The sequence below is a fragment of the Gorilla gorilla genome, chromosome 21 (assembly GCF_029281585.2).
Source record: "Gorilla gorilla gorilla isolate KB3781 chromosome 21, NHGRI_mGorGor1-v2.1_pri, whole genome shotgun sequence".
Lineage (NCBI taxonomy): Eukaryota > Metazoa > Chordata > Mammalia > Primates > Hominidae > Gorilla > Gorilla gorilla.
Genome location: NC_073245.2, coordinates 68,726,913 through 68,739,142, shown reverse-complemented (window position 1 = coordinate 68,739,142; position 12,230 = coordinate 68,726,913). Strand labels below are relative to the sequence as shown.

Sequence of the window (12,230 nt, the reverse complement as noted above, 5' to 3'; positions counted from 1 at the left end):
CCACTGACCATATTTAAAAAGTTGTGTCCTCTCAAGAAATTTCCTTTATTAAAAAAACTTGTTTTTTCAACTTTTATGAAAGAACTTTAACTGCCAATCAGAACCTCTAATCACCAGATGGTAGCCACGTGATTTAACAGTGATCCATAAAATTATCTAATTCTACAAAAGTATCTTCCAAATCCAAAATCCAAGTAGGTGAATCTTAATTACAAAAATAATGCCTCCTAACATTAATAGAGAACATCAAAATTTTCAAAGCACAACACACAGGTGAAATTACAACAGATTTATAATGTAGGAAGTATGCATGGTGGAACTCGTGGCTTGAGATTTAAGTGACCTCTCAAGATCATACCTGTATTAGATGGCCATGTGGGAATGGAATCCCAAATTTCTGAGTTCAGTCTTTAACGTGTATAAAATCTATAAAATAAACCTCAGCCACTGTTCAGACCCTCACAGCACTTCAGAATCACTCGTGTTACCTTAATGCTTTTAATGTGAGATGCTGCCTTCCCAAGAGCCTTTTCTGAAGATTTGTCCAAGAGAAATTCAATGACGGCATCTTTGTTATAAAGTCTGCAATAGTAAGTATTAGAATATTATGTCAACAAGCAACTTTCAAATAACCAAAGAAGGAAGAATAAACTGAACACTATCCAAAAGTCGTTTACATTTGATAAGAGAAATACCCTGAATTATTAAAAGGTAAATTTAACCCTGTTTCAACTATTTCCAGAGCATACAAAGAAGGAAATTATTTATTTATTTATTTGAGACAGAGTTTCACTCTTGTCGCCCCGGCTGGAGTTCAATGGTGCAATCTCAGCTCACTGCAACCTCCGCCTCCCAGATTCAAGCAATTCTCCTGCCTCAGCCTCCCAAGTAGCTGGGATTACAGGCGCCTGCCACCATGCCTGGCTAATTTTCATATTTTTAGCAGAGACGGGGTTTCACCATATTGGCCAGGCTGGTCTCAAACTCCTGACCTCAGGTGATCCACCCACCTCAGCCTCCCAAAGTGCTGGGATCACAGGCATGAGCCAATGCGTCCAGCCAGAAATTAGTTTAAATCAAAGGTGGCAAACTGGCAGTCAGAAGGCTGAATGTAACCTGAACAAGGCTTTTTTTAATTGGGAAATTTAACGTATAAGTACATATTTCCTCTTTTTCTTTAAAAATTAAAACCAGAAGGTGTGGAATCACTAGGCCAACACCACTGAGCTGTAAAAATTGGCTGGAACTGAGTGGCGGCTCCCGCTTTGGACAGCACATGGACTCTCCAGTATTCTCCACTCCCTGCCATTCTCTCCTGTTCCTCACATGGCTCCTTCATGTGTTTATGCTTATAACTTAGCTTCTATTGGCCCCTGAGTTTGCTATTTTTTTTGCACAGGCTGGGGTGCAGTGGTGGAATTATAGCTTACTACAGCTTCAACCTCCCAGACTCAAAGGATCCTCCTGCCTCAGACTCCTGAACAGCTGGGACTACAGGATCATGCCAGCCACCATGCCTGGCTAATTTTATTTTTTTGTAGAGGTGGGGTTTCACCATATTGCCCAGACTGGTCTTGAACTCCTAGACTTAAGTGACCCTTCCTCCTCAGCCTCCCAAAGTGGTGGGATTACAGTTGTGAGCCACTGTGCTCAGCCCAGCCCCTCAGTTTTCAAACCATGGATTAAATAAACCAAACTGACTAGAAGAGTACAGAACTATGTTCAGAGACAGGGAACGACAGCCTATGCCTTGCAAATTTGCTTGGGATAATCCACACTTGATGAATGGAAAACTGCATTTACACATCAAAATTCTCCTCAAAATCACTTAACAAACTCATCTTGATTAATAAAAACCATACCTGCCAAGTTCACAGGCAACTATTGGTCGTCTTAATATTTCCTGACTTAGAGTACAATAGTTCCATTGGGCCACTAATTCAGCATCTTTGTCGACCTAATAAAAAACAAAAAATTCAATTAATTTTCAACTCTGAAAGACACATGGTTCACAATTCTACATATAAAAGTATATTCAGTAATACCGCACTGTAATGATTTTTGTTTTTTAAATCAAAGATAATGACATAGGAAGTTGCGTTTTTGGTTTGTTTTTTGTTTGTTTGTTTGTTTTTGAGACGGGGTCTCACTCTGTTGCCCAGGCTGGAGTGTAGTGGCGCAATCTTCACTCACTGCAACCTCCACCTCCCGGACTCAAACAATCCTTCCACCTCAGCCTCTGGAGTAGCTGGGACTATAGGTGCACACCACCAGGGCTGGCTAATTTTTGTATTTCTTGTAGAGACATGGTTTTGCCATGTTGCCCCCAAACTCCTGGACTCAAATGATCCGCCCATCTCAGCCACCCAAAGTGCTGGTATTGAAAGCGTGAGCAACTGTGCCTGGCTGAAGTCAGGATTTTAAAAGTCACAAGTAATTAATACTACATCAGATAAAGGCCCATCTAAATATGACATGTACAAAGAAAAAGAGATTATATAAAATTATTAAACTGTTTATGCAAGCCACATACAAATATTAACATTTGAATCTTAATAATAACTTAGGGAGGCCATACAAAAGAGAAAAAAAAAAGTGTGTTAGATTAATTTCTAACAATGGGAAAGCCTGCTAAGTTGCGGCAGAATTTAAAGACTTAAGAACTGAGAAGACAAGCATTTCTTTTTTTAAAGTTCAGAACGAAGACTACATAATTCTTTATAAAATGTTCAATTTAACAGAAATAAGTGTTTTGGGGCTTATTCACTAAGGGATACATCAAACTTTATCCACAGTATGAAAATCCAGACATAAGACCCTCCCTGGCCCTCGAATGACATTTTCACATACATCATATTCCATGTCCCACTCCTTCCCATTCTTGTTTTTTCCTTCACTGTGTAGACTGCACCACTCTTTCCCATTCTTAAATGCCAAATCTGAATAATTTAACAGGACAGCACATTTGGAAGAAAATAGGAAGAGAAAAGAAAAAAAGAAAACAAAAACAATCCTGCTGAATTTATTTTATTAATTTATTTTTTGAGACAGGGTCTTGCTCTGTTGTCCAGACTGGGCTGCAGTGGCACAATCACAGCTCACTGCAGCCTCAATTCTCCTGGGCTCAAGCAATCCTCCCCCTTAGCCTCCCAAGTAGCTAGGACTACAAGCAAGTGCCAATTCCCAGCTAATTTTATTTTATTTTTGTTAAGAGGTCTCCCTGTGTTGCCCAGGCTGTTCTCCAACTGCTGAGCTCAAATGATTCTCCTGCCTCAATCTCCCGAAGTGCTGAGTTTACAGGCGTAAGCCAACACACCTGGCCCTCTGAATTTAATTTTTAAAGTAAAAACTGCTTAAGTGCTTACTGTGTGCCAGGCACTGTGCTAAGCAGTTTCCATAACTTTTTAATCCTCAGAAAAACTCTGAGTTAGTATTTTTACTTTTGTAGATGAGGAAAGTGAGGCACCAAGAGATTAGGTTATATTCAAAAAGCACCTCAGAGAGTTGGGGACAGGCAGAAAAGTGACAAATCACTCCTTATCCAGGGCTTTGAAAATTGTTTCCCCCGAAAAAGCAGTAAAAAATGTGTTTACCAGGGTCTCTCTTCTTTTCTAGGGTCTTTCTTCTAAGTTTTTACATATCTGTACTGGAAAGACAAGTACAAGTGGTTTTGTTTCGTTTTGTTTTTTTTTTTTTTTTTGAGACGGAGTCTTGCTCTGTCTCCCAGGCTGGAGTGCAGTGGCGCTATCTCAGCTCACTGCAAGCTCTGCCTCCTGGGTTCACACCATTCTCCTGCCTCAGCCTCCCGAGTAGCTGGGACTACAGGCACCTGCCACCATGCCCGGCAACTTTTTTGTATTTTTAGTGGAGACAGGGTTTCACTGTGTTAGCCACGATGGTCTCGATCTCCTGACCTCGTGATCCGCCCGCCTCGGCCTCCCAAAGTGCTGGGATTACAGGCGTGAGCCACCACGCCTGGCCAGACAAGTGTTTTTTCTATACTTTCACTCACAACACTCAATACTTCCAGAACACTTCTGACAAAATGTATGGGATTTTCCCCACACCAACCAATTCTCTGATAGCAGCCAGGTGTCTTACAATTAAACTCAATTCTGATACCACCTATTTGGATATGGCCTCAGATCCCAAAGGTTAAGGGCTCAGTCCCATAATATTGTCCCTACCCCGACTTTAGATGCCAATCACAAGTTCAAGTTGTCACCTGCACTTCTGACTGTCTACAAATCAAAGGCTACCACGATCCCACCCCCAGGTTTGATAATTTACTAGTGCCTCACAGATGTGGGGAAACAGTTTAGTTACCATTGCTGATTTATTACAAATACATTTTAAAGGACACAAATAAACAGCCAGATAAAGAAGTACATAGGGTATAGTCTGGAAGGGTCCCAAGTGCAGGGCTATCCTCATGGAGTTGGGGTAACTCTCCTGGCATGTGGATGTTGTCAGCAACCCAGAAAATCTCCAAACCCTCAACTTCAGGGATCTTTATGGAGACCCCACCACGCAGGCATGATGGATTATTAACCCCATGTCCAATTCCTCTTCTCCTCCCTGAAGGATGGGGGTGAGGTGGGGCTGAAAGTTCCAGGCTTCTAATCTTGGCTTGGTGTTTCTGGTGACCAGCCCCCATCCAGGAGCCCACCAATACTTGCCTTATTAGAACAAAAGATGATCCTGTCACCCAGGAAATCACAAGGAATTTAGGTGCTCTGCGTTAGGAACCAGGGCAGATTTCACAATATTGATCGGAAATGTAAGCTCCACCAGGGCTAGACTCTGCCTTGTTCACTGCTATACCCCTGGGGCCTACAACAATGTATATATGGTAACCACTTATTAAGCATTTGTTGTGTGAATAGTTATAATAAAAATCCATCCTGCCTAGGCATTCTGGCTTTTTTGAATCGCTCTTCCTTCTTTTCTACCCTCTTCCGACACCTGTTTCTTGTCAAGCCTTTCATTAAGCTACTCCTTTTCAGCCCCGGGCACAAGAAAACAAAACTGAGCTAAACACTTTTTTGGTGAAAGCCAAAAAAGCACTCATGAATGCTAATTATCCAGCATTCGCCTGTTTACATGTAGGTATGATCAGAGGGTACACTTCATCCTCTTGGGTATTCATTCATTCTCATATTCACACATATTTATTAGGTGTCTATTATGTGGCTGACACACGGTAGGGGTTACAGAGGTAAGACACACAAGGTTCCTGTCTACGTGGGAAAGAGACAATAAACAACACAGTGGTAGGCACTGTCAAGAAGAGAAGAGAGAATATTGGAAGTGAGGCACATTTCAGTTACAGTGGACAGATGACATTTGAGTAAAAAACTGAGTGAAGTAAAGAAACTCATCATGTGACAATCTCAGTGAAGAGTATTTCAGATTGATGAACTCACACTCCAGGTTGAAGAACAAGAGGCCTGTTTAGCTAGAACAGTATGAAAGAGGTGGAGAGGGGCAGAAGATGAGGTCAGAAACATAGGCAGGGTCTGCTCAAGGGTATGACGAGATTTTATTCTTCATGTGATGGGAAGCCACTGGAATGCTTCAAATACAATAGTGACATAAGGGGTTTACCTTTTTAAACAAGCTCTCCAGCTCCTGAATCAGAATACATGAAGTCTCCACGTGTGCTTTACAAATATTTTTGTAAAGAAGTCTCTACTAGGTGCTTTACAAATATTTTATCATTAAAAAGTAATTACTTGTGCTAACTTTGAAATCCCAAATAAGTGGATGGGAATCCTGGCTTCACTACCTACCAGCTGTGTGATCTTAGTCACCTTAATATCCCTGGACTCAATGTCCCTGTCAGTAGCAAAGAAATTATTATAATTTCCTCGATTACTTGTGAGATCAGGGATTATTCACTCATTTGTTTATTCGAAATATTTAGTGTGCCAGGAACTATGCTAGTTGCAGAGAAAAAAAGGGTACAGCCTCTGCTATCAGGAACTTACCGTCTAGCGGGGAAGACTGATACAAATCAACCACGTACAGCCGTGTGCAGGCTAAGACAGTTTATAAAAGGATGTGGTAAGGGAACAGTTTGGGAAGGCTTCTCTGAGCAAATGAAGTTAGTGTATACACAACTCAGTATACACTAGGTATTTGTATTATTGCTACTAGTCGCAGGTAGGGTTCAAATCCTGGCTCTGCCATTTACTAGCTTTGCAAATTTCTCCTTTTGAGCCTCAATTTCCATGTCTGAAAATGAGGACAACAGTATGTAGCTATAGGGCTATTGTGATAATTACATGAGATACCCCGTTAAGATTACTGTCCAGTGAATGGCAATAGTCAGCACCCATTGAATGTCCACTCTTAATACTGCTGCTAATTTTGAGTCCTCTGAATGGAATAAAAGACCGCAGCCAGGTCTGGAACTCCCCTGGCTTCCCCTTCTTACTTCCTCTCGTTTTCTGGGGTCGTCAAATTCCCACCACCCCCGGTCCCCAAGAGCCGGCCCACATCACTGACCTTCTCAACCTTCTTCGGCCCCTTCACCAGTTCATGCCTCTTGGGGATTGTTCCCCCGTCGCAACCCATCGCAGGACGGGAGTCAGAGCCAGCAGCAAAACCCCAAAGCTGTCACTTCCGGGATTTCCGGCGCAATCCGCAGCCACTTCCGGCGCACCGCCGTGACGCAACACGCTGGTCGTGACGTGGCGGGGCGGGGCGGCACGCTAGGCGCGGCGTAGCGGGGCAGGGCGAGGCCGTTAGCAAGTGCCGGTTGTCATGGAGAGCGTCGCTTGGAGGCTGGGCGTGGGCGGGTTTCCTCTTTCCCGTGAGACCCTGGGTTTCTGCTGCACAATCGGAATCACTCGCCCACGCTCCGGGAGGGCAGCGAGGGCGTGGGCGGCCCGTGCGCATCCACCGCTCTTTGACCCTATCCCACGCCAGCTTGTGTGGCTGCGGAGCGGGCACATCCCTGGACTGAGAGCGCCTTGAGGAAAAGGGCCGCCCTCCTGTTTCTGCGATTAAGGATGCCTATGAACGGAATCTGCTGTATCAATGGACATTTTTGTGTTTAAAAGGAGAACGCATCTTTCTTGAGCGCCAGCTGTGACTCAAGCACTCACAACAAATCTTGTGAAGTGATGTTACAACAGATTCTAGGAAGTAAGACCCTCCCTAAGGCCTGGAACTTTCTGGTGTTGCCATGCATATTGTAGATGGCATGTGTGTGAAATTTTGCATACGGTTTGTGCGTGTGTGTATTTCATTCACAGTTTCCTGAAGCCCAGGCTAAAAAAATTTTATTAACAATCAAGTATCGTTAACAGACGATATAATAGTTCTTATAAAACATACACTGATGTTGCCATGCCCGTTCCAAGAGACAGGCTGTATTTTATCTATAAGAACACAAATCCCTTGCTAAAAATCCATGATTGTCTGTCTGCTCTTAGGCGATTGTCTATCTCTCTGTTTGTTCCTTTAATTATTATAAATATTATGGGAAAGTGCCTATAATCCCAGCACTTTGGGAGGCCGAGACGGGAGGAGCACCTGAGCCCAGGAGTTCCAGGTCAGCCTGGACAACATGGTGAGACACCATCTTGAAAGAAAAAGAAAAATTAGCCAGGCGTTGCGGCAGGCTTTTGTAGTCCTAGCGGCTCCGGAGGCTGAGGGGGTAGGAAGGATTACCTGAGCCCAGGAATTCAAGGTTGCAGTGAGCTATGATCATGCCACTGCACTCCAGCCTAGGCAACAGAGCAAGACTCTGTCATTAATATGTATGTATGTATGTATGTATGTATTTGTACATATATATGATGGGAAAATTTCTCCATTGCCAAGAAGGCAGATCTTTATGTTGGATATTACCCTATGGACCTACGTGAAACATAAAAACGCTGAAAATATTTTTTACTTGGGAAGAGTTGCCCAGAAAATACGTGGATGTGGAAACTTCAAGGGCTGTATGTGAGCTTGGGGTACTTGTTACTGTGATTAATGAGAATTTAAAAAAATAATCCCTTTAATTAGTTGGTCTCTGATTGATTTATGATTTATTTCTATGCTAACCACAATAACTGTAAGCTTTGTGAGGGTAGGGACTTCATTTTGTTTTGTTTTGTTTTGTTTTGTTTTAGACAGAGTCTCGATCTGTTGCCCAGACTGGAGTGCAGTGATGTGATCTCGGCTCACTGCAACCTCAACCTCCCAGGATCAAAGCGATTCTCCTGCTTCAGCCTCCCCAGTCGCTGAGATTACAGGCGCCCGCCACCATGCCGGGCTAATTTTTGTATTTTTAGTAGAGACGGGGCTTCACCATGATGGCCAGGCTGGTCTCAAACTCCTGACCTCAGGTGATCCACCTGCCTCGGCCTCCCAAAGTGCTGGGATTACAGCCGTGAGCCACCAAGCCCGGCCAGGACTTTTATTCCACATTGTATCATCAGTGCCTAGAAGAGTCTTTGGCACACTCAATATATGAGTACATTTCCTCAGTAAACCAAAAGAAAGTACAGATACATTGAGAAAGGGGTGAAAAGCCTAGTTTTGGCAGATACTAAAACTGGTTAGTACTATTAGAATTCCATTTACTGGTGAGAAAACAGAAGCGTGGAAAGATCAAATGACTCCTTCAAGGTCACATAGCTAGTGAGAGACCCGGGAATGAGTGCTAGGATTAGTTCTTTCTCACAGCAAAGGACAGAAAGTCAAATACAGAAGAGCAGAAACACCAGCATCTTTAGAAAGACTCAAACCAGTGTTCTTTTCTCATTTGGGGAAGAAAAAACAAAAATAGCGGCTCTTTATTAAGCCATGACCATGCGTGCACTGAGAGATTTGTAGGCATTTTTTCACTTTGGGCTCACAATAACCTTAAGAGTTAGAGGGTATAATCCCTTGTTTTACGAATGAAAACCCCAAGACTCAGATGTGCAAGTTGTCTTTGTTCAGGGTCCCATAGCTGCTGAGTAAAAGGAGTAGAAGATGAGGGGCTGTCTCCGATGAGGCCCGTCTGACTTAACTGCTTCCCCAAATGCTGCTGATAAAACCCAGCAGTACTGGCTGTGCTGGTGTTCTACCTCAGGCAGCTGGACTTTTTTCTCTTCCTCATTGGTTTCCTCTTTTAGAATATTGGTCTCTAGGCTACTCTGTGCCTCAGACTATACACAGCTAGAACTTTTGTGAGGTTTATTATCATTGGTAGCAAATATGTGTTGAGAGCTGGCTGCCATGTCAGGTGCTGTGTTCAGCGCTTTATTGGACTTGAGCCGTTTTATTCTCCCGGCTCTACTGGGAAGCAGATGTCATCATTGTCTGCTTCTTCTTCCACTGCCTTGCTGAATGAACTAATAAAGGTTATTCCCTTACAAGCATCTTCGGAGACAACTTTGTCCTAGCCAAGCCATGGATTTTCGGGGAAGCAGAGGAATGAAATGATAAAAAGGAAAATCATTACCCTCTAGTAAAACCAGTATTTCTTAACCTTTTGGGAGTCACTGGACCTGTTTGAGAATTTGATGAAAACTTTGAACTAAATCTCCAGAAAAGTATTGATTAGCACATACGACATTTCACATAGCGTATACATGTTTGTATTTTACTCACAGCCCTCTGAACCTCAGGCTAAGAACCAGTACTTTAAATGCTGTTATAGTAAGTCCTTACAGTAGGTCTCAAATATTTCAGACTTCTTTTTTTTTATAATTTTTTTATTTTTGGGATGGAGCCTCGCCCTGTTGCCCAGGCTAGAGTGCAGTGGTGCAATCTCGGCTCACTGCAACCTCCATCTCCCATGTTCAAGCGATTCTCCTGCCTCAGCCTCCTGAGTAGCTGCAATTACAGGCATGTGCCACCATGCCCGGCTAAGTTTTTGTATTTTTAATAGAGATGGGGTTTCACCATGTTGGTCAGGCTGGTCTCGAACTCCTCACCTCATGGTCCGCCCTCCTTGGCCTCCCAAAGTGCTGGGATAACAGGCGCACACCACCACGCCCAGGTAATTTTTTGTATTTTTAGTAGAGACGGCGTTTCACCATGTTGGCCAGGCTGGTCTCGAACTCCTGACCTTGTGATCCACCCGCCTTGGCCTCCCAAAGTGCTGGGATTACAGGCGTGAGCCACTGCCCCCGGCCCATTTCAGACTTCTGAGCCATGGCAGGTTTGATTTCCTGGTAGCTCTGCTCATATGCTCTTCCATAGCTGCAGCTTACCATAACTCATTTTAAGAGTTGGCATTAAACATTTTTTAAACTGTCTGTTATGGTTTGAGTGTGTCCCCCAAATTTCATGTGTTGGAAATCTAATCCCAATGCAACAGTGTTCGGAGCTGGGGCCTAATAAGAGGTGATTAGGTCATGAGGGCTCTGGTCTCATGACTGGATTCATGTTGTTACCTTGGGAGTGAGTTAGTGATCGAGACAGTGGACTTGTTATAACATTGAGTTCGGCCCTCTCTTGCTCTCTTGTCCTTCCACCTTCCACCTTGGGATGATGCAGCACAAAAGCCCTTGCCAGATGCAGGCCCCTTGACCTTGGAGTTCCCAGCCTCCAGAACTGCAAGAAATAAATCTGTTCTTATTCTGTTAATGCTGCAAAAAATGGACTAAGACAGTAGATATGAAAAATGTTTGAAGAACTTTGCAACCATCCTTTAAGGTCATACACAGGAATGTGTCCCAAAGAAGGTTAAAACAAAACAGAAAACTGAGGCAAGTTCTGAGATAATTCAAGACAAAAATTACTTTTAATTTGCAGTTTTAGGGAAATATTCAAAATATTCTGGCAATATACAAAGCTTTGAATGAACTGGCCCCTCGCCACCCCTCCCAGCTAATGTTGGCCACTGTTCCTTTCCTTACTAGGTTCCAGCCACACTGGCCACCCTCCCCTCCTACCTCTGTGCACATGTCTTGCTGATCCGTCTCCAGGGACGCACTTTCTCTTCGTGTGTTCCCAGCTGGCCCCCTCAAGGGATCCAGCCCTCTGCTCCTGGGACCCTTCCTTGGAGCCATCTACCTTGACCTCTCCATCCAAAATAGCACTGCTCTGCCATCACATTACCCCATCTTGCTTTGTTTTCTTCTTTGCATTTATCACGCAAATATCACGTTATAAATATAAATTTGGACATCTTGTTCACCATGGAGTTTTTTGCATTGATTTTTATTTCTTAAAAATAATTGCATCAAAATATTATTTATCTTGATACACAGTGTTTTGGGCACCGCCTTATAGTTAGCATTCCATAAGAGCTCCTCTCCCACCTCCTGCCTGGTTTTTCATCTCCCTCGACTGGAAAGAAAGCGCCATGCTCCAGAGCTTCTGTTCTGTTTCCTGCAGCATCTCTAGCGATCAGCAAAGGCCTGAACAAGTAGGAGGTGCTCAATGACTATTTGAGAAATGAATGAATGAAAGGAAAAGGGCATTAGCAAGTGGCTTTGATTAACCTTCTTATAAGTGCACATACAAATGGGCAACTTTCAGAGAGCTGGGGTGCATACATAGGGAAAATATAACATTTTTAAAAAGATGTTTATAAAAAACATAGTTGCCACCAAACCACAAACACAACTCCCCACAACTTGTCAAACTGGAGGATCGCTAACATGGGCTCTTCACCACTTCCAGCCTCCTGATGAAATTTGACTTAGTTGAGGTCAAGTTGCTACCACCACACCACCCACCATTTCCTCTTCCTTCCTTGGGAGGAAACCATACAGAATTCTGGGCATTAAGCAAAAATACTCAACAAAAAGTTACCAAAAGCTAAAAAATTGTGTTTAATTTTTTTTGAAAGTTTTTTCAGAGGTAATCATCTTATTAATCAGTGGAAATTCACCCTGGAATCACTGTTTCAAAAAAAGGAAGGAAACACATTTAGCTAGCAGCAGCATTTTTCATTATTTTACACCCAGTGGTTTTGTACTTTGTTGACAAAGGTCTTCAATTTGGACTCATCTCAAAAAAAAAAAAAAAAAGGACTTTTCGTTACCTATTAGAACACCATGAAAGACTCACTTATGAACGACTAAGTTAAAGAATGTAAAGCATTAGAACAGTGCTTTAATAGCAATGTAGTAATAATTTAATAAATACATGCCACTGTTATTAAGCGTAAAACATAATTTTATCCACTGCAATACAAATTTATTGTTTGCCTCCTCACAATAATCCCTCCCCTTTTTAATTTTCTGTTTTTTGAGATGAAGTCGTACTCTGTCATCCAGATTGGAGTGTAG

The 12,230-nt window shown here is 42.9% G+C and overlaps 2 protein-coding genes across 2 annotated transcripts in view; both read right to left on the bottom strand.

The window, feature by feature from the left end:
- Window positions 1-6,968, bottom strand: part of RTF2 (replication termination factor 2) — a 53,483-nt gene extending 46,515 nt beyond the window's left edge. Inside the window, exons 1-3 of the mRNA XM_055372890.2 lie at window positions 6,511-6,968; window positions 1,863-1,957; window positions 489-582 (exon numbers count right to left, since the gene is read on the bottom strand). Coding sequence (XP_055228865.1) covers window positions 489-582; window positions 1,863-1,957; window positions 6,511-6,579 — 258 coding nt within the window. The 5' untranslated portion in view covers window positions 6,580-6,968. The remainder of the gene's footprint in view (window positions 1-488; window positions 583-1,862; window positions 1,958-6,510) is intronic.
- A 4,177-nt stretch (window positions 6,969-11,145) lies between these two features.
- The window catches only part of CASS4 (Cas scaffold protein family member 4), a 52,348-nt gene continuing 51,263 nt past the window's right edge, over window positions 11,146-12,230 (bottom strand). The window contains exon 8 of the transcript XR_008674520.2: window positions 11,146-11,380. The gene's annotated coding sequence lies outside the window, so the exon portion shown is untranslated. The remainder of the gene's footprint in view (window positions 11,381-12,230) is intronic.